Source organism: Lissotriton vulgaris, chromosome 10 (assembly GCF_964263255.1).
Source record: "Lissotriton vulgaris chromosome 10, aLisVul1.2, whole genome shotgun sequence".
In the NCBI taxonomy this organism is placed as follows: domain Eukaryota; kingdom Metazoa; phylum Chordata; class Amphibia; order Caudata; family Salamandridae; genus Lissotriton; species Lissotriton vulgaris.
Window position 1 is genome coordinate 1,047,940,553 of NC_141698.1, and position 23,964 is coordinate 1,047,964,516.

The 23,964-nt window shown below is 46.4% G+C and overlaps 1 protein-coding gene across 1 annotated transcript in view; it reads right to left on the minus strand.

Moving 5' to 3' along the window:
* The window catches only part of DYNC1LI1 (dynein cytoplasmic 1 light intermediate chain 1), a 398,524-nt gene that overhangs the window by 126,137 nt on the left and 248,423 nt on the right, over window positions 1-23,964 (minus strand). Inside the window, exons 9-10 of the mRNA XM_086942104.1 lie at window positions 10,400-10,459; window positions 10,252-10,296 (exon numbers count right to left, since the gene is read on the minus strand). Of these exons, the coding sequence (XP_086798230.1) occupies window positions 10,252-10,296; window positions 10,400-10,459 (105 nt within the window). The remainder of the gene's footprint in view (window positions 1-10,251; window positions 10,297-10,399; window positions 10,460-23,964) is intronic.

Sequence of the window (23,964 nt, forward strand, 5' to 3'; positions counted from 1 at the left end):
ATCGCGCGTCGGAATCTGAGAAAACCATTGGGCGCGGGGGCCTCACCTGAGTTGGCTGGTCGTGAAACTCTATATGGAAACCTCTCACAGTTTGCAAAACCCAAGCATCGGCAGTGAGCAACTCCCACTCCCCGTAAAAGCTTGCCAGCCGCCCCCCAATCGGAACTTGATCCAAGCAAAGTACACTTACCGGGGGCATTTCCTTGTCCGGACTTCTTTTGGAATCCTCTTCCACCATAGCGTTGTCCCCTCGTGGGGTAGAAATTGGTGTAGTTGGCCGAGGTCTGGTACTGACCTCTTCCGGAGCCTTGTCCACGGTTGTTGGTCTGCTGACCACGGCCGATCGCGCGGCCCCTGCCGCGACCGGCCCCTCCAGAAAAACGCTGGTGAAACACCCTCTTGATGCTGGACTGGGCCTTGTCCAGCGACGTGAACGTGTTCACGAACTTTCCAAGTTCGCGGATGAAAGGCTCACCGAAGAGGCCACCCTGGGCTACGGCACCTGCCTCCGACGAGGCCAGGTCCCCCAGCTTCGGGTCCAGCTTAATAAGGAGCGACCGCCGCCGCTCTGTGGACAGGGCACAGTTGGCGTTGCCCAAGAAGACGATCACCCTCTGGGCCCAGTTGGAGAGCACCTCCGGTGAAATGGCGGTGCCATTCGCTCGAGCCTCCTCCGCCATATCGAGGATCTTCGTGGCGGGCCCGACCGCATCCAACAGCTTGTCCTGGTAGGCCCGCCAGGACCGATCGATCCCCTTCCTGGGGTCCTTCATGAATTTCGCCAGGAAGGTGGCCATCTTGGGGTCCAATTCTGGGGTCATAGCCACCTTCCCCTCCAAAGTAGGCCGAGGGCATTCCCCGCGCAGGCAACCCCTCGCCTCCTTCTCCAGGGGCTTGCTCAGCCGGCCCGCGACAAACTTCGCCACCGTCTCCCCCGGGGCCCAGGCCGCGGATCGGGGGTGGACGATCTCGTCCGGGTCCAGCATGCCCGACTCATCTCGGGGCATCTCCTTTCCCGAAGGCGCCGGGAGCCAAGACCGGGTCGACTCCCCGTCGTCATCCGTGTCCGGAGAGTCGTAGATCGGGGAGGCGGGCGCCGTTGACAGACCGCCCGAAGTGCCAGGGTCCACCAAGGGCGTCGGAGGCACCGCCGTCGCCTTGGCCAGGAAGGCGTCACGAAGACGCTCGAAGGCGCCCTTATCCACGCCTTGGGCCTCCGATGAAGGCCCCTCACCCCGGGGTCTCTTCGGAGCGGGCGGCAACCCGCCGGACGTCCCCGGGAGCTCGGGGGGCGGCGGCACCTGCGCCGCTGCCAGCTTGGCACACTCCTCTACGATGCGGGCCGAAAGGCGGTCTTCCATGGGCCCCACCACCTCCGTCACACAACGATAGATGGAGCTGTCCACCGCCTGATAAAACTCATCATCCTGCAGATAGGGGCAGGCCTCCTCATCATACTCCCCTTCCATGTCGGAACCAAGGGCAAATGCGGGGCACCCAAGAGGGCGGCAACCGAGAAAGTTCTCGAATGTGGGCAGGCCCAGCGGCTGCGATCACGTTTTGGGCCAGCTGACGTGGCAGGTGGGCTGCACCAACCCCCAAGCGCGCAGACCCTCCTCGCCGGGACCGGGTCTACGTACCCCTCAAGCGCGCTAGGCCACACACGAATAAAGAGGTGCACAGATCTCGCCCGAAGGCGATTCACGCGGTCAAAACCGCCATACAGACCCCAAAGGGCGTCAATTTGTGAAATACAGACCCGGAGCACCAGGTGTCAGAGGGGTACGCGAGGGTCGGCCCCTGCGCAAGCAGACCCCACGGCGCGGCTCCTCGCACCGCGGAGGCGCGCCGGAGGGTCGGCGAGGCGACAGGCCGCCCCCTTGCGGTCTATGTACACACCGCACACAAGTGGGAAAAAAAGTCGCGTAGGAACGGCAGAACGTTCCCGCAACTAGGGGACTCTGAAAGGAAATAAACCATGCAAGGAGTCCCCAAAGACCGCAAGACATCAAGCACAATAAAAGAAGACAAATAGAAAAGCACTTATCTGGCTGCGGGAGCAGCGAAGAAAGAGGAGGAAGATGATGGGAAGTCCGGTTATATAGGGATGATGAACAGTGACAAAGGACTGTGGACTATGATTATAACAAAGAGACTCTTGGGAGTTGTTGTTGATTTTTTGTTGAACATTACGTCAATGCTTTATGTTTAAAGCATTTTTTGTTCTTATTTTATCTTTTCCTAAGCTGCTGTGGTTCCTTTATGTTAATAAAGCGAAGGAAGATATAGCATAATCTGAAGCCTCCGGTCCTGACATAGAATTCATTGAAAATCTTGCTATACAAGACAATGGCTATGGAAATAAAGTGTTAATAAAAAAAGTATTTGAGGAACAACTTTTTGCAAATTCAAGGTACAGAGGCATTATTTAGGTTATGCATAATACGCTGAGAAATAATTTTTCAGCAGACAACCTGTATGGGATTGGGGTCCACTAGGGATTTGAAAATACCATCTATTCTAAAAATCAATTCAACAGTTTTCAGGTTGGTAATGAAGAACAAGTTACTTACCTTCGGTAACGCGATATCTATAAGAGACATAGATTAGTTATTGATTCCTCACCTTAGAACTACCCCCAAGCGTCAGCCTGGATCCAGGGAATTTTTTCTTCAGCTATACTCCTGCGCGTCGATGGGTGGCGTCGGTCGACTCTGCGTTCATCTTTCATCTTTGGCATCGTGGTCGCTGGAATATCGTTGTGGTATCTACTTAGATGCCCCCTCCCCCCGGCGCGCTGACATCAGTTCTTTACACAACATTCCATGCCAGAAGCTCAGAGCCATGTAAGACACTGACCACTGGTGCACAAAACTAGGGCCCTGAAAGTGAGTCCTTTACCCCAGAATCAGATGGCAGAACGTGGAGGATGGATGGGGTGGTGAGGAATCCATAACTAATCTATGTCTCTTACAGATATAAAGTTACCAAAGGTAAGTAACTTGCTCATCTGAAATAGGCAATTAGTTATGGATTCCTCACCTTAGAATAGATACCCCAGCAATACGAATACCAATCCCAGAGGTGGGTCTGCGAACCAAGTTCACACCAGAAAGTTCTGGAAAAACTGAATGGCCAAAGAAGCCGTCTCTCTTGACTTGGCTGTCCTGGCAGTAGCCTTTGGTAAACGTGTGCAATAAAGCCCACGTAGCTGCCTGGCAGATGTCATGAAGGGGGACTCCACATCCCAAAATAGTAGCTGCCGTCGCCCTGGTGGAATGGGCATGCAACCGCACTTGAGGTTCCTTTTCGCTAAGGAATAGCAGATTTTTATGCAAAGATTGACCCTTCGGGAGATTGTTCGTTTTTGCACAGCCCGACCTTTCTTGGCGCCCACATAGCCCACAAAGAGTTGGTCATCTACCCAGAATTTAGTGCAATCCAGATGGAATTAAAGCGTATGTTTTGGATCCAGACGGAGGCGGAAATAAGGTGGGCAAAGGGATGGTCTGTCCTATGTGGAAAGAGGTAACCACTTTGGGAAGGAAAGAAGGTTTAGTGCGAAGGACGACTTTGTCCGGATGAACAGCCAGGAAAGAAGGTTTGGAAGAAAGAACCTAAAGCTCACTCACCCTCAGAGCAGAGGTGATGGCAACCAAAAAGGCAGTTTTAAGAGTCAAAAATCAGAGGACCGTTATGCAGCGGCTCAAAAGGAGCGCACATAAGGTAGGTCAGAACCAGGTTCAATTCCCACTGAGGCATTACGAAAGGAATTGGAGGAAACAAAAATTGAGTAATGCTCTTAAGGAAGTGATTTACAATGGGGTAACTTGAAAAGAGAAGGCTGATCAGGAAGCCAAAGCAAGGCCGAAATGGACGAAAGATAGCCTTTTAAAGTGGCCAGAGCAGAGCCCTGCTGAGCCAAAGAAAGAATGAAGAGGAGAACCTCTGAAAGGGGTGCAGAAAGGGATTCCACAGCCTTTGCTACGCACCATGCCACAAATGTATTCCATCAACAGGAGTATACCGTTTTGGTGGCGTGACTCCTGGCTGCCAAGATAACATTTCAGACTTCCGGAGGAAGGTCGAAAGCTGTCAACTGTCGCCACTCAATCTCCATGCAAGGAGGTGGAGGCTGGACGGGTTCGGGTGGAGGACCATCCCCTGCTGCTGTGACAGAAGATCCTCCTGAAGGGGCAGCCTGATCGGAGGATCGATGGCAATGTGCAGAAGCTCGGGATACCATACTCTTCGAGCCCAGTCCGCAGCCACATGAATGACTGCGGCCCGGTCACGTTTGATCTACAGTACTCTGGACAGAATGGATATAGACGGAAAGGCGTATAGTAGACCGCAACTCCACTTGCGACGAAAAGCATTGCCTAGCGAGTGCCCCCTTGGAAATTCCAACACGCAGAATTTGTGACATGACGCTTTCTCTTCGGTGGCGAATAGATTTAACGAGGGCTCTCCCCACCGCTGAAAGAGAACTTGCACCACCTCCGAGTGAAGACGCCATTCATTATCCATCATGTACCAGCTGCTGAATTCATCCGCACTGGCGTTCAGAGAACCTGCCAGGTGTTGAACCACCAGGGACATGCCCGGATATTCCAGCCACTTCCAGAGACAAAGTGCCTCTTGACATAGGGTCCACAACGCCACACCGCTCAGTTTGTTGCAGTACCACATGGCAGTGTTGTCTGTAAACACCTGCACTACTCTCCCTTTGACAGAAGGAAGGAATGTCTTCAGTGCAAGACGGATTGTCTGAAGCTCCAGAAGGTTGATGTGGAGCCCAGACTCCGCCGCAGACCAGAGGCCTCTGATCTCCGCCTCTCCCATGTGGCCGCCCCATTCCAGATGTGATGCATCTGTCACCACTGTGAACTCTGGCTGGGGAAGAGAGAGGGATTTGCCGCTGACCCAATCCTGGTTCGTTAGGCACCACTGCAATTGGTGTGCAGTGCCCTCCGAGGTCTGGGCGTAATGGGAAAGATTTCCCTGATGCTGTGCCTACTGGAACTTCAGGTCACACGCAGAGCCCGCATATGCCACCTGGCATAGTCCTCCAGCAGGAGGCCATGAGGCCCAGTAGCCTCAGGGTCATTCTGACCAAAACCCAGGATAGAGGCTGAAAGACTGGAATCATAGCACGAATATCCCGGATTCCCTTGTCGGGAGGATAAGCCCAAAAATGTGCTGTGTCCAGAACTGCTCCGATGAAAAGAAGCTTCTGAGAGGGAACCAGGTGTGACTTCGGCACGTTGATGGTGAAACCCAGCGAATGCAGGAGGTCGGCCGTAGTCTGGAGGTGGGAGACAACAGCCTGGGGAGAGCATGCCTTCAACAGCCAGTCATCGAGGTAGGGGAAGACTGGAACCCCTGATCTGCGCAGGTGAGTTGCGACCACCGCCATCACTTTCGTGAACACCCGAGGGGAGCTGGTAAGGCCAAAGGGGAGCATGGTAAACTGAAAGAGCTTGTGGCCTACCGTGAACCGTAGTTAACACTGATGGGCAGGCAGGATGGGAATGTGAACATAAGTGCCCTGCAAGTCCCACACTACCATCCAGTCTCCAGGGTCGAGGGCAGACAGGACCTGAGCCAATGTCAACATTTTGTACTACTTACGGAGGCAGTGGTTTATGTTCCAGAGATCCAAGATAGGACGCAGGCCCTTGTCCTTCTTGGAAACCAGAAAGTAGTGGGAATAACAACCATGACCTACTTCTGGAACAGGAACATGCTCTATGGATCCCTTGGCCAAGAGAGACGTAACTTCCTGTTGGAGAAGGGCCAAGTGATCCTCCGATATACGATGGAATTGAGGTGGCATGGATGGAGGGGTAGTCTCGAAAAGGAGGGAGTAGCCCCTTTGGACTATCTGCAAAACCCACCTGTCCGACGTGAGGTTGAGCCAGTGGAGGAGGTGATGGCGAATCCTGCCTCCCACTGGCGAATGGTGGCTCTGAAAGGTTGGACTAGGAGAGTTGAGGCTGCTGCAGAGGGGGTAACTGGTGGACTGCCTGCCTGCTGGACACCCCCGACCCACGATGGTGGGACCCACGTCCCCAGCCGCGCAATGGCTGGAAGGCTTGCGCAGGCCAGGGGCTCTGGGCAGAACATGGCGTGGCAACCCTTCCATAGCCACAAAAGGGACAAAAATCAGACTGTGCTGGGCGAGAGGTGGAAGCGAGGCCCAAGGTTCTGGCCGTAGCCCTGGAATCCTTGAAGCACTCAAGCACGTTGTCTACCTTGTCGCCAAACAAGCGACGGCCATCAAAGGGCTTGTCCAAAAGGGTTGCTTGGACATCACCCGAAAAGCCAGTGGACCTCAGCCAGGCATAGCGTCTCAGTGCTACTGACATGGAAATTGTCCTGCCTAGTGAATCAGTGGTTTTCACATGTAATGGCGATCTTCGCTCTGTCTCTCCCTTTGGCAACGGTACGGGAGAGCACGGCCCAGGCCTCCTCCGGGCACTGTGGCAGCACCTGGGCAACCGAGTCCAACACTGAGTGAGAGTAGCGGCTCAAGAGACATGCGGTGTTCAACGACTGCAGTCCAAAGCTGGAGAAAAAAACATCTTGCCAAGGTGGTCCAGCTTCTTGAATTCCCGATCAGGAGGTGTGGTAGGGAATGCGCCCTTGGAAGCCGATGCTTGGAGCACCAAGCTCTCAGGGTGGGATGTCAGGAGAGGAAAATGGGGTGCCCCAGGGCTGGGCGGTGGCGTCAGGCAATCATCCTGTCCACAGGAGTCCCCGTGTTGGGCTTGGACCAAGTGCCCAAAAGGATGTGTGTAAGGCTGAAGCACCTCGGTCAGGAGGTAAGTCATAACCACCACCATAGGAAGCTCAAGGTTTAGGGCCTCGGCCGCCCTACGCAACACCATTGCGTAAGATGCACCCTACTCCATAGCCACGGTAAGGGGAGATGATATGCCAAGGTCTGGGGAGGTGTCCAGACCACTGGCTTCACCCAAATCCTCTAGTCTGCCAAAGGGTTCACAGACCCATCCCAGTCCTCCTCACCCACCTCTGGTAGCACTCGGGGCGATAGGGAACACCAGAGAACACAGTGGTACAAATGTACCGGGCGGCTACGGTCCAGACGTCGGTCGACGCAGGTCCGGGTCAATGTCCACATTGAGGGGGAGGCCGGGGTAGACGTCAGCTGGGGACACAACCGGCGTTGGAGGGGGTGGAGGTGTCATCACTGGATTCGGCGCCGGAGGTGTCACGAGTTCAACGGGCGTCGATCCGGGTTTGGATCCCTGGGGGCCCTGCCACGCCGAAGCCGCCGGCATCGAAGGCCTAGAGCCCTCAGCCGAGTCTGCAGGGCCGAAGGCTCACCGGCAGAGTCGAACTGCCCAAAGATGTCGGACGACTACCTACCGATTCCTGCGTCGTGTCGGCCGACGGAAGATGAGAACGCGAAGAGCGACTGTGCTTCTTCACCTTCTTCTTGTGCTTTTACTTACCCGAAGACGAAAACTTTGACGAGGAATGATGGTAATGACTCCACAACTGGTCCTGCGACCTCCCTTTCGTCTGGGACCTCGAATGGCACGGAGCGGACTGCCAGGCCTCGAGAAGCTTTGGGAACGCTCCCGCAAGACTTCTGGTTCATGGCCGGGTAGTCTGAGCACGACTTCGAGTCATGGTCGAGCTCCGAACACCAAAGGCACACACGGTGTGGGTCCATAACTGACATCAGTTTGTGACAGCAGTCACAAGCCTTGAAGCCGGTTTGAGGACAGGACATCCCTGCATGCACCAGGAGTCAAACGACTCGAAAAGATGTTGACAAAAAGTCTCAAAAAGAGTAAAAAAGTAACTCGAGGTACCGCTCTCTCGGGATCTGAGCTGGCTGGCGCGGAACAGAAAGAACTGACGTCAGCGCAGAGGGGCTGCGTCTAGGTAGATACCGCGATGTCATTCCGGAAACTACGACACCAACAACGGACGCAGAGTCGACAGACGCCACCCACTGACGCAAGGGGTACTGCTGAAGAAAAAAATTCTCTGGATCCAGTCTGATGCCTGGGAGTAATTCTAAGGTAAAGAATCCATAACTAATTGTCACTTTCAGATCATTACATTACAGAAGCTAAATTGAATTAAATGATTCAAATTGGTAGTTATAAATCAAATGTGTTTCAATCTGAAGAGGCGCAGCAATGGCCAATTGATACTATTGTATGCATGAATCAATTTCTTTCCAAGATTCCTGGTCTTTAAGCTAATCGCTCAGACCGCAGGTATAATAAATATACACATATTGACTGTTGCCACATACAGTATAGGTAACCTGTGCCAGCAATGGATACCACATTAAGCTGTAGCCGTTGTGCAGGAGCACCTATCCACAATTACTGAACAAAGGGTGTTAATGATTTTCTCCTGGATCCACATCCCATTAAAAATAAAAGATTTGTGCCCCTGTTAATATATGTCATTTACAAAGAACCGCCAGCTTACTCGGAAAGGGGAAGGTGCAGAAAGAATTAGGGAGACAGGCAGAGGGATACTGCAAACTATGTTTAAGTTTTCTGACAATGGCTTCCGAAGGCTCTAAAAACATGTAGACACAATAAGTACTATAATATCATCAGTCCAATCTTTTAAAAAACGACTTCAACCTTTTACAATGTGGAGAAGCTCATATGAGAGCTATCACACAGCTAAATTTGGTGTTGCAGACACTAGAATCTGGCAAAGTGTGATGGGAAGTCATTAATGAATCTTACAATGGGACTTCAAGCCACAAAGCAATGGCTAAAAAGAAGCCATATACTTAAGTGTTGTGGCATTACTTTGTATTCCTCTCCACAGAGATTATTTGCAAATGTTCCTTGGCCCACTCTTCCAGGTGAGACATCATCGCTCTCCCTGCAGGAGTGGGTAACTGGAGGGGGTGTTGGACATCACTGAAGATTACCAGAGGAGTCTCTACCACAGTGTAATATCTGCTGATTCGGTTTTCTTTTTTTTTTTTAATCTCTGCTGATATTCATGTCTCTGGACTGGATGTTCAAGAACTGAGGGGCGGTGGGAGGGTTGGAGGGGGCGTTATATAAATGGAGACAGTTGTAGAAAACCGAATTGGTCAACCTATTAATGTTAAATGACTATAACTCTCTCTGGTAATGCTTTTTGTTTATCTGGGACTCTGCCTGCCGGTCCTGCTTTGCCTCCCAGCAGTTTTCTATACAACTGAGCTGGGAGCTCTCATTTTGAGTTAATAATTGCCTGTATTTGGGGACGGGTTTTGAGCTAGTTGCCACTTGCTCCAAAACGTATTAACAAGACAGATAAATGGTACACTGAGTGCCCATCAGTGAACCATATGGCTTCATTCTGTTATCCATTGTTAAATGTATATATTATGAAACCTCAGAGGTCTGGTGGATTGGTTTATAATCTCTGTTAAGCAATATGAGAAAGATACTTAGGACCTAGTTTAGGGTTTAGCTGTACGGTGCTTCATCATAAACGTGATGAATATTTTGTCTGCCTAAGTACAAGTGCCATTGCATTTAATGTACTTGTGATAAGGTTGACGGGATATCCGTCACATTTGTGATAGAGTAACTTGTCTACCAAACTCTAAATCAGGCACTTAGTTATTATCTTCAAGTGTTATCTTTGGCAGGTACTTCCTTAAAGCTTTCATTAGCTGAAACAAAATTAAGTTGGGACAAAACATACTTGCATCAGATAAACTACCAGGGTGGTTCCGTCTGTTTAGTTTACAGTTCGAGAGTGAAATCATGTTACCGATTCTCAAAATTACACAGCATTGAAGTAGAAGGCAACAATTTAAAGTAGCATATTTGGCCTTTTGGGTTACTCTACCATGAGAACCACTGTATTACACTGAATAACCTGTTTTTTTTAATAACACTGGACTAGTCCCTAAGGTTTCTGACAAATTGGGAACGAGTCTTTCAAATGGTTAACAGTTATATATACGTGATTGCCTGGTTCTCTTCAGACAACTTCACCATATTTTTAAGAAACAATACGAATAACACTTTTGTTTGAATTTCAAAATAATTTAAATTTTATTTTTATTGTGATTATATTTAATATTGTGTACTTGCAGATATTATGTCAAGTGCTTTGCTAGTTCTCACCTTAACTGTTTATATTTATTTATATAAAGTTTTATATAGCGCAAACTTGACCCGAACTATATTTACAAAAGAACACAACATATATGTGAATATTTGCAAAGAAAATACAAACCACTGGCCGCCCAGCTACAGTAGGTGGCTGTTTTGCCAACTGAGACTGAAAAACAAAAATAGAGTTCAGATTCAGTTGATGAACTCCGAAATTATTTTTTGCAGTTAGTTTTATTCATAGTCAACAGTTAAAATACGGCTTTCCTTACCTGCTGCTTCATGAGAAACACTTGGTCGTCTTCTGCTGCAATTTCTTTCTCATGAACAAACTAAAAAAAAAAAATACAGGATATTTAATTTCGAAGGTAGTGTGATTTAAAAGAAATAGGTTTATTTCTAGTTGAGCTTTTTCCTTCGAAAAAGACAGTCCAATGGTTATTTCTGAAATGTGAAGCAAAAGTAAAAAACATAATTTTCAACGCCAACAGCTGTAACTTTAACAAATTCGAGACATATTGCATTACAAATGCTTGTTTTCATAGCACCTCATATCAGTGTAGGGGATCAGGGCACTTTATATCTCACACACAGAGAAAATGTTACACGAGACAAAGGGGACCAGGGGAGTAGGCATTTTTAAGAGTGCTTGATCTGAAGAAGCACAAACTCAACATTCAAAACATAACAGTGTGTAGGCTGTACTAATCAGAATGTAGTACTACTCACACAAACCCTTTTTAAGCAACATTAGGATAATGAAAAATTGGGGAAAAAGCACATGTTTCTAACGACCTGTACCATACAGCTTGCCCGCAGCTCTGTGATGGTAGTTCATAGCTCGGTGAGATAGATTAGGATTGCATTTTATTTAGTGCACAAAAAAAAAAAAAAGATCTCGGTGATAAAAGTAGTAACCCATTGAGCTAAGCACAAAATGCACTTCGGTGATCTGCGTGAAACGTGTGTTTTGCAGCAGTCATCTTAACCCTCTGCGCTTAGATGAGTCAAAACTAAGGGTGGGTGTAGTTGGCGGAGTACTACTACGTGGAATTCCACCAAGTTGAATCGCTCCGTTGGACTCCCAATTAATAAATCAGAAACCTCATATACTTTACTTTTGGTTAAAGAACAAGTATCTCTGTCTTTACATGCTAAAATGCATATAGTCATTTCATAAAAGTGAAAATTAAATTTTAGCAAGCAGTGAGAGAGGTGATGATTTTGGGATCCTCCCTAACCTAGGGAGAGAACCAAGCAGATGCCTTGAAAACGAAGAGCACATCTTGCTGAACGATTCGGTGGTGGTCCCATCCTCTTAAGAGCACCCCAAGCACAGTTGTGGGCAAAAATACAATCCCAACCAAAGGCCCTGCAAAGCATTATGGGACGTGATTAGCAGTGGGCAGTGAATATTATAGTATCCAATATCAAAATATTTCTACAAAGAGCTGCAGTTCAACTAGTCGTTACCAGGTGCCCCTCATGAGTCAAAGGCAGAAGCATTGAAATTATTACATCAAGCTGCAGTTCAACTAGTCGTTGCTAGGTGTCCCTCAAGTCAAATGCTTTAGGGACACCTAGCAACGACTAGTTGAACTGCAGCTTGATGTAATAATTTCAATCCTTTTGCATTTGACTTGTGAGGGACACCTAGTAACGACTAATGGCACTGCAGCTTGATGTAATAATTACAATGCTTTTGCCTTTGACTCATGAGGGGCACCTGGTAACGACTGCAGCTCTTTGTAGAATTATTTTGATATTGGATACTATAATATTCACTGCCCACTGCTAATCTCGTCCCATAATGCTTTGCATGGCCTTAGGTTGGGATTGTAATTTTGCTCATAACTGTGCTTGGTGTGGTCCTAAGAGAATGGGATCACCACTGACTCATTCAGCATGATATGCTCTTTGTGTTCAAGGCATCTGCTTGGTCCTAACCCTGGGTTAGTGGGGACCCCAAAATCATCACCTCTCTCATTGCCCGATATTTTTCATTTTCAAAGTTCACTTTTGTGAACTGGTTATATGCTTTTTAGCATGTAAAGTTGCTTTATTAAAGCATTTGTGGGTGCAGTTTAGTACTGACTCCTCTATGTGGAAGAACTGAGTTTTTGCCTAAATCATGTGTTTTTAACAGAATGCGTAGTTAACAAATCTCCGCTAAAGGGAGACTAGTTCATTGCCCAGGGTTAGTCAAAGCTGTCACTAGGCAAAACTCGGATCCCTCCCCTTAGGAATAATATTCACCAGAGACAACTCGACACTTATTGTTGCTGAAAAACATACAGTGGTATTTCAAGTTTAGTACATCAGATTTCGATTACATCACAGCATTTATTAAAAGTGGCAGTTTTCTAGCAAACTTAAAAATATTTATACCCCTCACCACCCACCACACCATGACGACAATGCTGTTAGCCAATGAAGAGGCAAGACAGCTGTACCCTATATGCGCGGCCTCCTATGCGCACATTAATAGCTGGAGCAAGAGCACCCATTCTGACGCAGGAAGAGCTGGGCTATGGGCAACACCCAGCCATGGGCTGCCCACAGTGCAGCCACTTCACACAGCCACGGCAAGGGGCGCCGGACTCAGCGGTGCCCCCTGCCTTGCCAAGTATAATTTTCTTTATCTTTCAGCGCAGCGCCGGTGTTTGTCATGGGCGAGCTGGGCCCAGAGCGCCAATCTCTGCGCCACCCGAGCAAGGGCCAGCCTTGGATTTGCGGCACCAAGTGATGACACTATTGGCCATTGGTAGCACACCCAGGGTGGCAGCACTTCCCACGGGTAGTTGTTGCTTGGGTGCTGGAGGAGGAGTCTCAGACCAGCTGCTGGCCTGGCTTTCCGCACCGCGGGACAAGGGTGTACTTTTTTTTTTTTTTTTAATTGAGCATGATCTGTAGTATTCAATCAAATATTTTCTTTACAAAAGAATACATTCTTAATGAAGCAATAATACATCAGGAAAATTAATAGAAAAAGAATATATACAAAAAATAAAAAAGGGAAAAAAAAGATAATGAACCATTACAACCCAATACATGTACACAGCTGATATGAAGAAAATATAAAGAAAAAATGTATACAATTTGCCTCATCCTATCATGTGAGTCCTTCTCTTATCAGGGGGAAGATCTTACATTGGAGTACCAATCGGAGATTGGGGCCCAGATCTGGGTACCCCGGGCTCTAGCTTTTCTACCTTTTGTGCTATATATAGCTATCTCCTGTTTGTATGTGGCAAGAAATCGACTAAGCCACATCTGAAAGGTGGGTACGTTGGGATCTTTCCATCCGGCCGCCAGAATAATACGAAAGACGGCAGTGCCCAGGAAAACAATCCTCTGTTCCTCCAAATTGTACCCTAAGGATTCGTCATGGCCAAGGAGTTATAGAAATCCTCCAATCATTGTCTGTAGATTATCTAGTTTCGGACATTCGGCAAACATGTGGATTAAATCTGCTTGCCCCTGTCTACATCTTGGGCAGCAATCGTCTACCCGTAATCCCCAAGTGAAGAGTTTAGACGGGGTAAAAAAAAGGTTGTAAATAGTTTTATAATATTGTGCTTTAAGGTTAGGAGCTAAAAATAATGTTGTGTAAAGGGTTAAAGAATAATCAATATCCACATCCGGGTTTCCGAGTTTTAGCGCCCAAGACCGCTCAACACGATCTAGATCATCATTAGAGGATTGAGAGAGTATGTCATATAGGGTGCCTATCCTGGTAGCCCGTTTCTCAATAATAGAGAAAAAATAAAAGCTATCTAAGTTAATATTAAGTTTAGAATTACGGATATTGGTAAAGACTTGAAAATATTTTAGATAGTCTGTGGATGGAATGTCAAATCTCTGCTATAACCCCTCGAAAGATGGAATAACACTCTGTCCAAAAAAATCACCTAGTGTATGTATACCTAAATTCTCCCATCTCCTAGAGACATTATCTTTCATACATGATGATATGATCTTACTATGCCATAGAGAGGTATATCTAGTTATTTTGGGTATGCCTAGTTGTTTAGAGGCAAATTTCCAAATTTTCCATGAGTCTTCAATCACCTTAAATTTGGTCTTTTTATAATATGACGCTTCAAGTTGTTTCAAAAATAGCCCTTGACATCTAACACCTAGCCCAAGTTCAAAAATAGAAGGGATATTAAAGTCTATGTTAGGTGGATTGGAAGATTTCACTTTAAAGAGCGGGCCCATTTGTTGGAGTAGTGTCGCCCAAAGGTAAAATGTCAAGTTCGGGATGCCAAGGCCACCTCTATGTAGGGGGAGAGTTAGTGATGGTAGTGCTCTCCTTATTTTACCATAGTTCCATATAAATTTAGATATTATGGAATCGAAGATTTTAATAGTACTACCGTCAGCCATCAATGGAATAGCCTGGAATAAATAGAGTATTCTAGGAAATATACTCATTTTGATATAATTCGCTCTCCCTATTATTGAAAGATATAGATTATCTACCCTCTTAAGATCAGTCTTTACTACCTTGATTAAAGGATCATAATTAAGCCGGTTAATCTCTTTCACCTCAGGAGATATATTTACACCGAGATAGGTTGCGTTTTTAACTTTATAGGGGCTATCGTATATGATATTACTTGTACAAAGAACCATGGTTTTATCCCTATTAAGTGAGTAGCCAGAGTAAGATCCAAAAATCTGGGTTATTTGTTCTATTTCTGCTATTGCATCAGCCGGATTGGTTGTGAGCACGGCAATATCGTTGGCGTATGCCAATATTTTAGTAGAATATGGACCCACCTTAATAAGTTGTATTTGAGGGGAATAAAGAAGCTTTAAAATTAAAGGATTAATTACTAGGGCAAATAATATCGGGGAGCAAGGACAGCCCTGCCTAGTGCCTCTTTGTACCTCGACAAACTCTGACTCAAAGCCATCAATGGATAATCTAGCCCTAGGACTGATATACAGGGCTTTTAGGGCTTTAATAAAGCCTGGGCCAAAGTTGTTAAATTCCATAATGTCCCATACGAACCGCCAAGACACTCGATCGAATGCCTTTTCGGCATCGAGTAAGATCATCGACATCTCTCCCCCCGTGGCGCCCATGACGTGAAATAGGGCGATGACTCTGCGGGTATGATCCGTCGTACCCCTCCCAGGGATAAAGCCATGCTGCCACGGGGATACGAGATGTTCGATGACCCCCCCTAAACCGATTTGCAAGTATCTTGGCGTATAACTTTGAGTCAGAGTTTATGAGAGAAATGGGTCTGTATGAAGATGGAAACTGGGGGGGTTTCCCCTTTTTTGGGAATATCGCTATGTTAGTGTGTTTCCAAGACTCTGGTGAAGTTGAGTGATGTTGTACCCCTAGAAACAGGTCTAATAAGTAGGGTAGTATCTGTTTGCCCAACAACTTATATAACTCTAGAGGGATCTTGTCAGGACCAGCCGCCTTTCCATTAGCTAGGTCTGACAGTGCGATCTCTAATTCTACAATTGTAATTTCTTTCTCCAGATCTTCTCTGCCTACTCGATCGATTATTCTAGATAATTCGAGTTCCGACAACCACTCATTGAGAAAGGTTTTCGTGTCTCTTGTAGGTAGATGTTCATTTTCATTTTGATAAAGTTTTTGATAATATTTTTGAAATACACCTACAATGTCTTGAGTGGAAGTGTCCTGTTGACCCTCATATTCGATATTCTTTATTTTATTGTATGTTTGTTTTTGTCTAGTTTTAAGAGCTAATTGCCTCCCTACATTTTCCCCTGCTTCATAAATTCTGTTCCTATTGGTTTGATATGTTTCCGCCGCTTTTTGAGTTAACGAGCTATTCATTTCTGTTTTTAAAATCAGTAATTTTTGTAGTGTATCAGAGGTTGATAGTCCTTGCTGTATTTGATTAGCATGTAGTATTTCCAGGTTAATGAGTTCCACATTGAGTTGTTTGTCGATACTATCTTGAATTCTCTTACGGTTAGCTACAAACGCTATGGTCTCCCCCTTCATTGCTGCCTTAAAACAGTCCCATACAATGAATCTGGGTGCGCTATATTGATTACAATCAAAGAAAGATTGGGCCCATGATGTGATATGACATATAGTCTGGGTTAACAAGCAGCTTACGGTCAAATATCCATTGGATATTAGATCTTTTAAAACTATCCAATTCAAAAATTAACGTAAGTGCATTGTGATCAGAGATGGTTTTGGGGGATTTAGTTATGTCTATTAGGGCTGTCTTATGTAGTGATGTCATAATGTAGTCTAGTCGAACATACTTATTGTGGGGATAAGAATAATACGTGAAGCCGTTATCGTTCTGCTTTACCATGTCCCAGGTATCCCATAGATCATGACTGTCCATCAGATGGGATACTGCCCTATAAACTTTAGGTTTACGGCCGCTATAATACTGTGGGAGTCTATTGTTTACTAACTTTCCTACATTTAGGTTAAAATCCCCACACACAATGAGTGGACCAGACCAAGAGGCCAGTTCTAATTCAAGTTCGATAAAGAGTTGTGGGTCGTCCAAATTAGAACCATAAAGTGAACAGATGGTAATATCAGACTCTAGTTGAACCACAACCCACCTACCATGTTTATCAACAAGTCAGCATCTAGGGCTCCCCAATCCGGGTTTTGTTAAAATAGCAACTCCCCGTACTTTAGACGTTTGACATGTTGATGCAATCAGATTATATCCAGGAATTTTTTTAAAAATGTTATCACTCCCAGCTATGTGGGTCTCCTGAATGCAAAGGATGTCGACAGGATCCTGACGTAATAGTTGAAAAAGTTGGGCCCTTTTTCTCCCATCATTAAGTCCGGCAACATTCCAGCTTCGTAGTTTTACTCTCCCCATTCAAAACTATTCCCCATTAAACCGGCACCATCTAAACAATATAGTTTGCACCAACACCAACCAACTTTAAATTCGGTATTTACATTGATATTCCATTTCCAGTTCTGGTTAATCAAAATAAATGATATATGACTCCAGCTACCTAAAAATTTTTTTTAGAGTGACCAATAAACCTTTAAAGTTTCTTATACTACAGATCAAGCTCATTTTTGCAGTTTTTCCCCCTGTTTCGCCCTCCCCTCCCCCTCCCTCCAAACCCCTGCAACCCACCCCCCACCCTCCCCCACCCGCAATGTGAGGCAAATAGACTCTATGAGAGTCTTTAGTGATGGAGAGACACTCCCACACCAGACTTAGGCTGAAGATATATATAGAGAAAACAGCCAAAAAAGGAAAAAGAAAAGAGAAAAAGAAAAATAGAGGAAATATAAAGAGGCAGATAGAGGCGAATTGACCTAATATGTCCATATAAAGTCTAAATAATGTCTAATACGCTCTCTTTTCTCCTCTCACTATTCTCCAGTCCTAGCATTCAAGTTCCTTGTTTTCTCCGTTTTTCAACCAATAGCAACTAAAGAATCATCTATACTGGTTTTTCACTACTAGTAAGCCATTAGGTGAGACGGTCTAGAAATTCTTTGGCTTTTATTTCAGAAGTGAAAAATTTGGTCTGACCATTGTATAGAACTTTCAATTTGGCTGGATTATTTAGGTAAACTTGTGCTTTCTTCTCCATAAAGGGTTTGATAAGTTGTCGCAGATGCCACCTCCTTTCCACCGTAGTGTGGCAGAAATCCGGTCTCACAAAATAGGAGATGGAGTCTCTAGTCCGTCGAGCTTCTGGTTTGGCTCTATCTGAAATGGCTTGTCGGAGAAGATAGTTTCCAAAAAATACCAGGACTGCTCGTGGATAGTTTCCCTGCTTCCTGGTCGATTTCAAAGTAAATGGGGTTCTATGCACCCGTTGCACCTCAAGTTCCCAGTTCCATAAAGAGAGCTCAGGAAGTGTATCTTTAAAGAGTTGGATGATGAAGGCTCGGATATCAGTACCTTCGATATTTTCGGGTATTCCAAGGACGCGTAGGTTATTACGTCGGAGGCGATTTTCCATGTCCTCGAGCTTCCATCTGACATCGCTTAGCTCTGCTTCATGTAATTCGACTTGTTCCTTTGTGGCTGTAGCTTCTGCCTCGTTGATGACTATACGGTCTTCCATTTCTGTCATCCTGGTGTTAAAGGTATTGACTGTTCTTGATAGTTTACGCACTACACCCTGTACCTTATGTAGAGCTAATTGCGCTTTACGTCCATCCCTTGATGTTTCATCTCGATGGGAAGCGATAGCCTGGAGGACTGTATCCATCACCGTGGAGAGCGTAGCATCCTGTTGATGTGAAGAGCACCGTTGTGTCGGTCGGGAGCCGGAGGCATGTTCTTGAGGACCCAGTGCTATAGAAGGGGAGTAATCCCACGTCAATCCCAGGACTGTTTTCTTCCATATGGTAGCTCTTTTATTTTCCCTGGATTCTGCAGTTCTCACCTCGTGGTCACTCTCCGTCTCGGAGCCAGTGTCAGTTTCAATATCAAGCTCAGAGACATCTGACCATCTTGCATCTTCTATTCCTTCTGATATTGAATAAAAATCAGAGGGATCCCTGTCAGTATCAGTAGGGTCGGGGGCTATCTCATCTCCATCAGCTTTCTTACTGCCATCAGGGACCTCCAGCAAGTCCTCTAGATTTTTTGAGATATCTCTCGCCTCTAATGCCCCCGGATCGCTCTTTGGAGCATTGCATATGACCTGATTGAGCTCATATTGCGGCATTTGACCATCCTGCTCGGCCACTATCACTGGGGTATTAAAGACCATTGGTACAGCTTCGTGTAATGTTACTGGTGCTGGCGCTGGTAAGGCTACCGGTGTGGTCTGTGTCAGTGATGTTGATAGGGCTGTCGAAACAGTAGATACAACAGGAGTGTCACACAAGGAAAGGTTCTCCATACCTTGTATTCCAGCGTTAGGGTCTGCCCCAGCATTGGAGTCTAGTATTCCTGCTACTGCAGCCATAGATTCCTTGGATATCGTAGAGGTTTTTTCTATATTTGTAGAAGTAATTGCACTAGTGTCCATTATAGTCATTCCCCCGGTTTTGCCATTCTGAGTTTGCCCACTTGGTGTCGCTGTAGACCTTGGAATAGCACTCTGGATATTCGAAGTTGATTGTAACACTGCCGATATCTGTATTGAAGGGACCGGAGCCTGGACCGGAGCAGACACAGAAGCAGGGGCAGGAGTCTTCCGGAGCAGCTCAATTACTGAGGGACCAGCTACGGGGGTGTTAGGCTGTTGTCTGGAGCCCTTTGCCGGTTTACCTGCTACAGCGTCGGTCTCAGCAAAATCGCCACTCCCTTCCAGCCGTGTGCCGCCTCGTTTTGCTACCAGCTCTCTATCACGGAGAGCTTGCTTCGCTGCTCTGGTCTTGGCTGCAGCAGCAGCTATCGTAGCGGCGTTTTTCGGCGCCATGTCACAGGGGTCACTCCGTGAAGGCGGAGCTGCGTCAGAGAGCAGAGTCAGTTGATTTAGCTCTAGGAGTTTATCTTGCTTCCCTTGCGTAGTTGCCTCTCCGGTCTGGATACGGGCAATTATTCTCAACACAAGCAGCCCTATCAGTGAAGTGCAAAATGAAAAACGGAGTTGCAGAGCACTCGGATCCGGTGCAGCCATCGAGAGTCGATCTTCCACTCTATTCCCAGACATCACTCCAAAATCGCCATCTGGGACAAAAAGCAACAACGAGGAAAGGGGTAAGTCTTTGTACATCCATTATTTAGTTACTTGAACGAGACATCTTCATTTCTTTGCTGTCTCTTCGCTGTTTTCAAAGCGCTGGCTTGGGAGCTGCCTCACAGCGGTCTAACACGCCGCCGCCATCTTGCCTCCTCAGGGTCTTCCAGGACAAGGGTGTACTTGTCTTGGTCCGATTTGGTTTTCCCCTGTATTGCATGTTTTGTAAAAACATTAGCTTTCCAGTCACAGAGAAGCAGTTTTACCAGTGAAATCTGAATAATCGAGGCTGCATAGTTGCTTTTGCCACAAAGTAAAAGGTGTGTCGTCCTGAAACCAACAATAGTACCAAACAGCCCGAAGTGTATTAACCCCTTTGGTGCGGGTGTCCGCCAATGGCAGTATCCCCCCACACCACTGCGTCTGTCGACCACTTGCTGACACTGGGTAGGGTTACAAACAATCCTCTAGTGCCCACAATAGAGATTCCTTTATTTCACCAAAGGGCAGGGTGACATAGAATCGCTTCTGCAATAATCCCCCTTGTACCCTCCCACGTATCTGTGACATTAGCCCATCGCAAAGCGAGCTAAAACCACAGATTCCCACCGGAGGAGGCGAAGCCAACAGGTAAGTTTCTCCGTCTGGTGGGGATTTTTTGGGGGGCCATAATGTCTCCCCAAGTTTTAGGGTGGCATTGTTGGAAAGTGGAGAATTTTTCCTTTCCAATGATGCCTTCTTGACATTTTTTCCTGGCTATGGCTCGCAGTTGCGCCACGATCCAGAGGCAGGAAAACCACTATGCCACCAGGTAGCTTTTTTGTGGATTAAGAACTCGTGGTAACAAGCTATACCACCGCCCGTAGATTAGGTGACATTTTATTTAAATATAGTTGGTTTTTCGCTGGCCATGGGGGGGTTAGTAGTATTTGCCCTCGGAAGGAAAATACACATTTATAAAAAATAAAAAAAAGTCAAAAGTGACTACAGACATAGTGAGATGTGCGTGCGTGCAGTCGAAGGCCCTGCACAAAAGGTTGAAAAGTCATCATTCAGTTGCTTATTTATATATTTGGTTGCTATACTGGTGATATTGAGGGGATTTTTGCCCAAGGAGTATCATGTCTTCAAATCCCCCCAAAATACATTAGTGCTGTCATAGTGCCTCATAATTTGGCTTTTCTTGCTGCATAATTTACTCAACTTTGTTACATAATGGGGTGCACTTCTGCACAAGTCCAGTGACCCTGATGATAGCACTGAGTTTTCACAAGGAGCATGCTTGAGCACAAATTTGGAGTGGCTATTGTGTGAATATGCGCATTCTTGATAACAAAAGGTACATTTTTGGTTTATGGAAATTTCTTTATACTGGCAATGGCCCAGTAGCTCCCCCAAGAATAAAGTTTTGCATAAGCCATGATAAAAGGATGATGTGATATTGGGTATGTGGCAGGTGAAGTAAAACTACCTTTTTTTCTTTTTTTTATGTCTTTGGAGATTCTGCAGCTTCAAAGTCTTTTTTTGTTTATTTACTGTTGCACACATCTCAGACACACACCCACCCACTAACTAACTGATTTAGAACAATACTTCTGGCTTCTATGGAGGACAGTATTTCAGATGGAAGGTTATAATCAATCAGCAGAATTGGTATCTCGTGGATGACTACTGCCCAATCCCGAACTCGGGTTATGGAGGACAGCTCTGAGGCAGGATCAGAGACTGAGACAGCAAATACTGAGACAGCAGATACTGAGACAGCATCCGAGAGAGAGGAAAATGGAGCAGAACCCTGAAGTTATTTTTCAGTTGGCAGTGTTCCATCCGACGACTCATCTTCGAGCGATTGAGGGACATGATGACAGTTGTGCTGTTCCTTCGCTAGCGCAGTCTATGGAGCAGGCAATAGTAGCTGGGTAGACCAACCCAGAGAGCAGGCACGTGCAGGGGCAAGCAGAGATGCATTGCTATCTTGGCAGCCCCCCAGTTTAAATCAGTTGCAAATTCTGGCATTCAACGATGCTGGCTTCACGGTCGATACAGCCATTTTTTTGCCGATTGATTACATACATTTCTTTCGCGGACTTCCTCGAGCAAATGGTACAGAAAACAAATTTGTGTGGCAAACAATTTCTGAGGTAGTATGGAGGCACGCTAAGGCCTCATGCTAGGTCACACAGATTCCACTACACTTGAGGAGTTGAAGATGTTTTTGTGCATAAGGTCTACAATGGGGTCAGTGCACAAACCAAGTTTGCAGTCATGCTGGTCTACTCGAACTGTTTGGGTAACACCCATCTTCGCAAATTATACGAGCGGAGATCATTTTTTGCTATTGCAACGTTTCATTGCAGATTCAATCGCAGATTTCATAGAATCGCAACATTTAGATATTTTATTCATCACCGAGACGTGGGGAGACGAAGTCTCTGGCCCGGACTTCAGAGACACCACGCCTAACAATTACTGCGTGTGTAAGTTAGACAGACCGATAAGGAAGGGTGGAGGAGTCGCGATCATTTACAAAAATCACCTCACGATAACTACAGCAGACACAACATACCCTGAATGCGAGGCCCTTCTCTTCTCAATAGGCTTATCCAGTAAAGCCACTTTCAAAGGTATGTTGATCTACCGTCCCCCAGGATCCAGAGCCAAATTCCTAGCACGCTTGGATCATATAATCGAGACATCAATTGGATCACCGCAGTTTACCATCTTAGGAGATCTAAACTTTCATCTCGAAGTTTTAGATGACCCAGACACCATAACGCTCCTGGGAGATTTAGAGACAGCCGGACTCACACAAATTGTTAAAAAACCCACGCACAAAGCAGGACATACGTTGGATGGATTATTCACCAACCACCCTGAAATCTCCATCACCGAGGTCTTCCCTTTAATCTGGACAGACCACTCAGCAATATGCTTCTCTATTCCCACTAAACCCACTTCCCCGTGCTTGCCTCTTCCCCTTCCCACCAAATTCAGAGACTGGAAAAACCTAAATCTTGAACGTCTCACTCAGATGATACAGGACAGCCCACTACCTAATGAGCATGATCCCATAGCAGCATCAGATACTTACATGGACAATCTGATCGAAGCCTGCGATAAATTAGCACCTTTCAAATCATCCCATCGGAGTAGAAAACTTCCTTCAGCCCCTTGGTTCTCTGAATCACTCAGACTCCAGCGCCAGCACTGCAGAAACCTCGAACGGCAGTGGCGCCGTAACTTTAATACGGCTGATAAGATCACTTACAAAAGCGCTCTCTCCAACTATAAAAAAATCATTAAAACAGAGAAAACCACGTATTACACAAACCAAATTAATCAGGCTAAAAACTCCTCAGGGAAACTATTCCAAGTAGTAACTTACCTGTCTAGCCCACCTGCCCCCCAGTCAGAGGGATCCCAAGCCCTCTCTGATTCATTGGCAAAATTCTTTGAGGACAAGGTCAGAGCCATTTTTAATACGTTTACACCTGACGTAGTGCACTCTCCCCCTCAATCGATCGCCGATACTGGCCCCACATTCGCAGCTTTTGAACCTACCACCTGCGAAATCACTCTTCCCCTGATCGCTCGAACCAAATCTCGTTCACCTCTGGACCCTTGCCCTCCAAGTATCCTTAACCTCATCCCTGAAGTCATTGCCCCACCACTAACCATCATATGCAATGCAATATTTGCATCAGGTGTCTACCCCTCAGTATGGAAAAAAGCAATAATCAAGCCCCTACTCAAAAAGCCCAGCCTAGACCCTCTCCTGCCTGCCAGCTACAGGCCCATTGCCTGCCTCCCATTCCCTGCAAAAATCTTTGAAAAGATTATGAATACCCAGCTGTCACACTATATTCATCATAACAATCTACTAGATGACACCCAATTTGGGTTTCGACAAGGCCACGGAACGGAGACGGCTTTACTAAAAGCTGCAGATGAGATTAGGGCTACGATGGATAACGGAGGAGCCGCAGTACTGATACTCCTCGATCTATCCGCGGCCTTTGACACGGTAGACCATGCCACCTTGATCGACTGTGTCGAGGCCATAGGAATCACAGACAAAGCCAAAAACCTCCTGGCTTCATTTCTGGCAAACCGTCCGCAAACTGTAAGGCTAGGCAATTTTACATCCCAGACTTTCTCCCTGCCATGTGGAGTACCGCAGGGATCCTCGCTA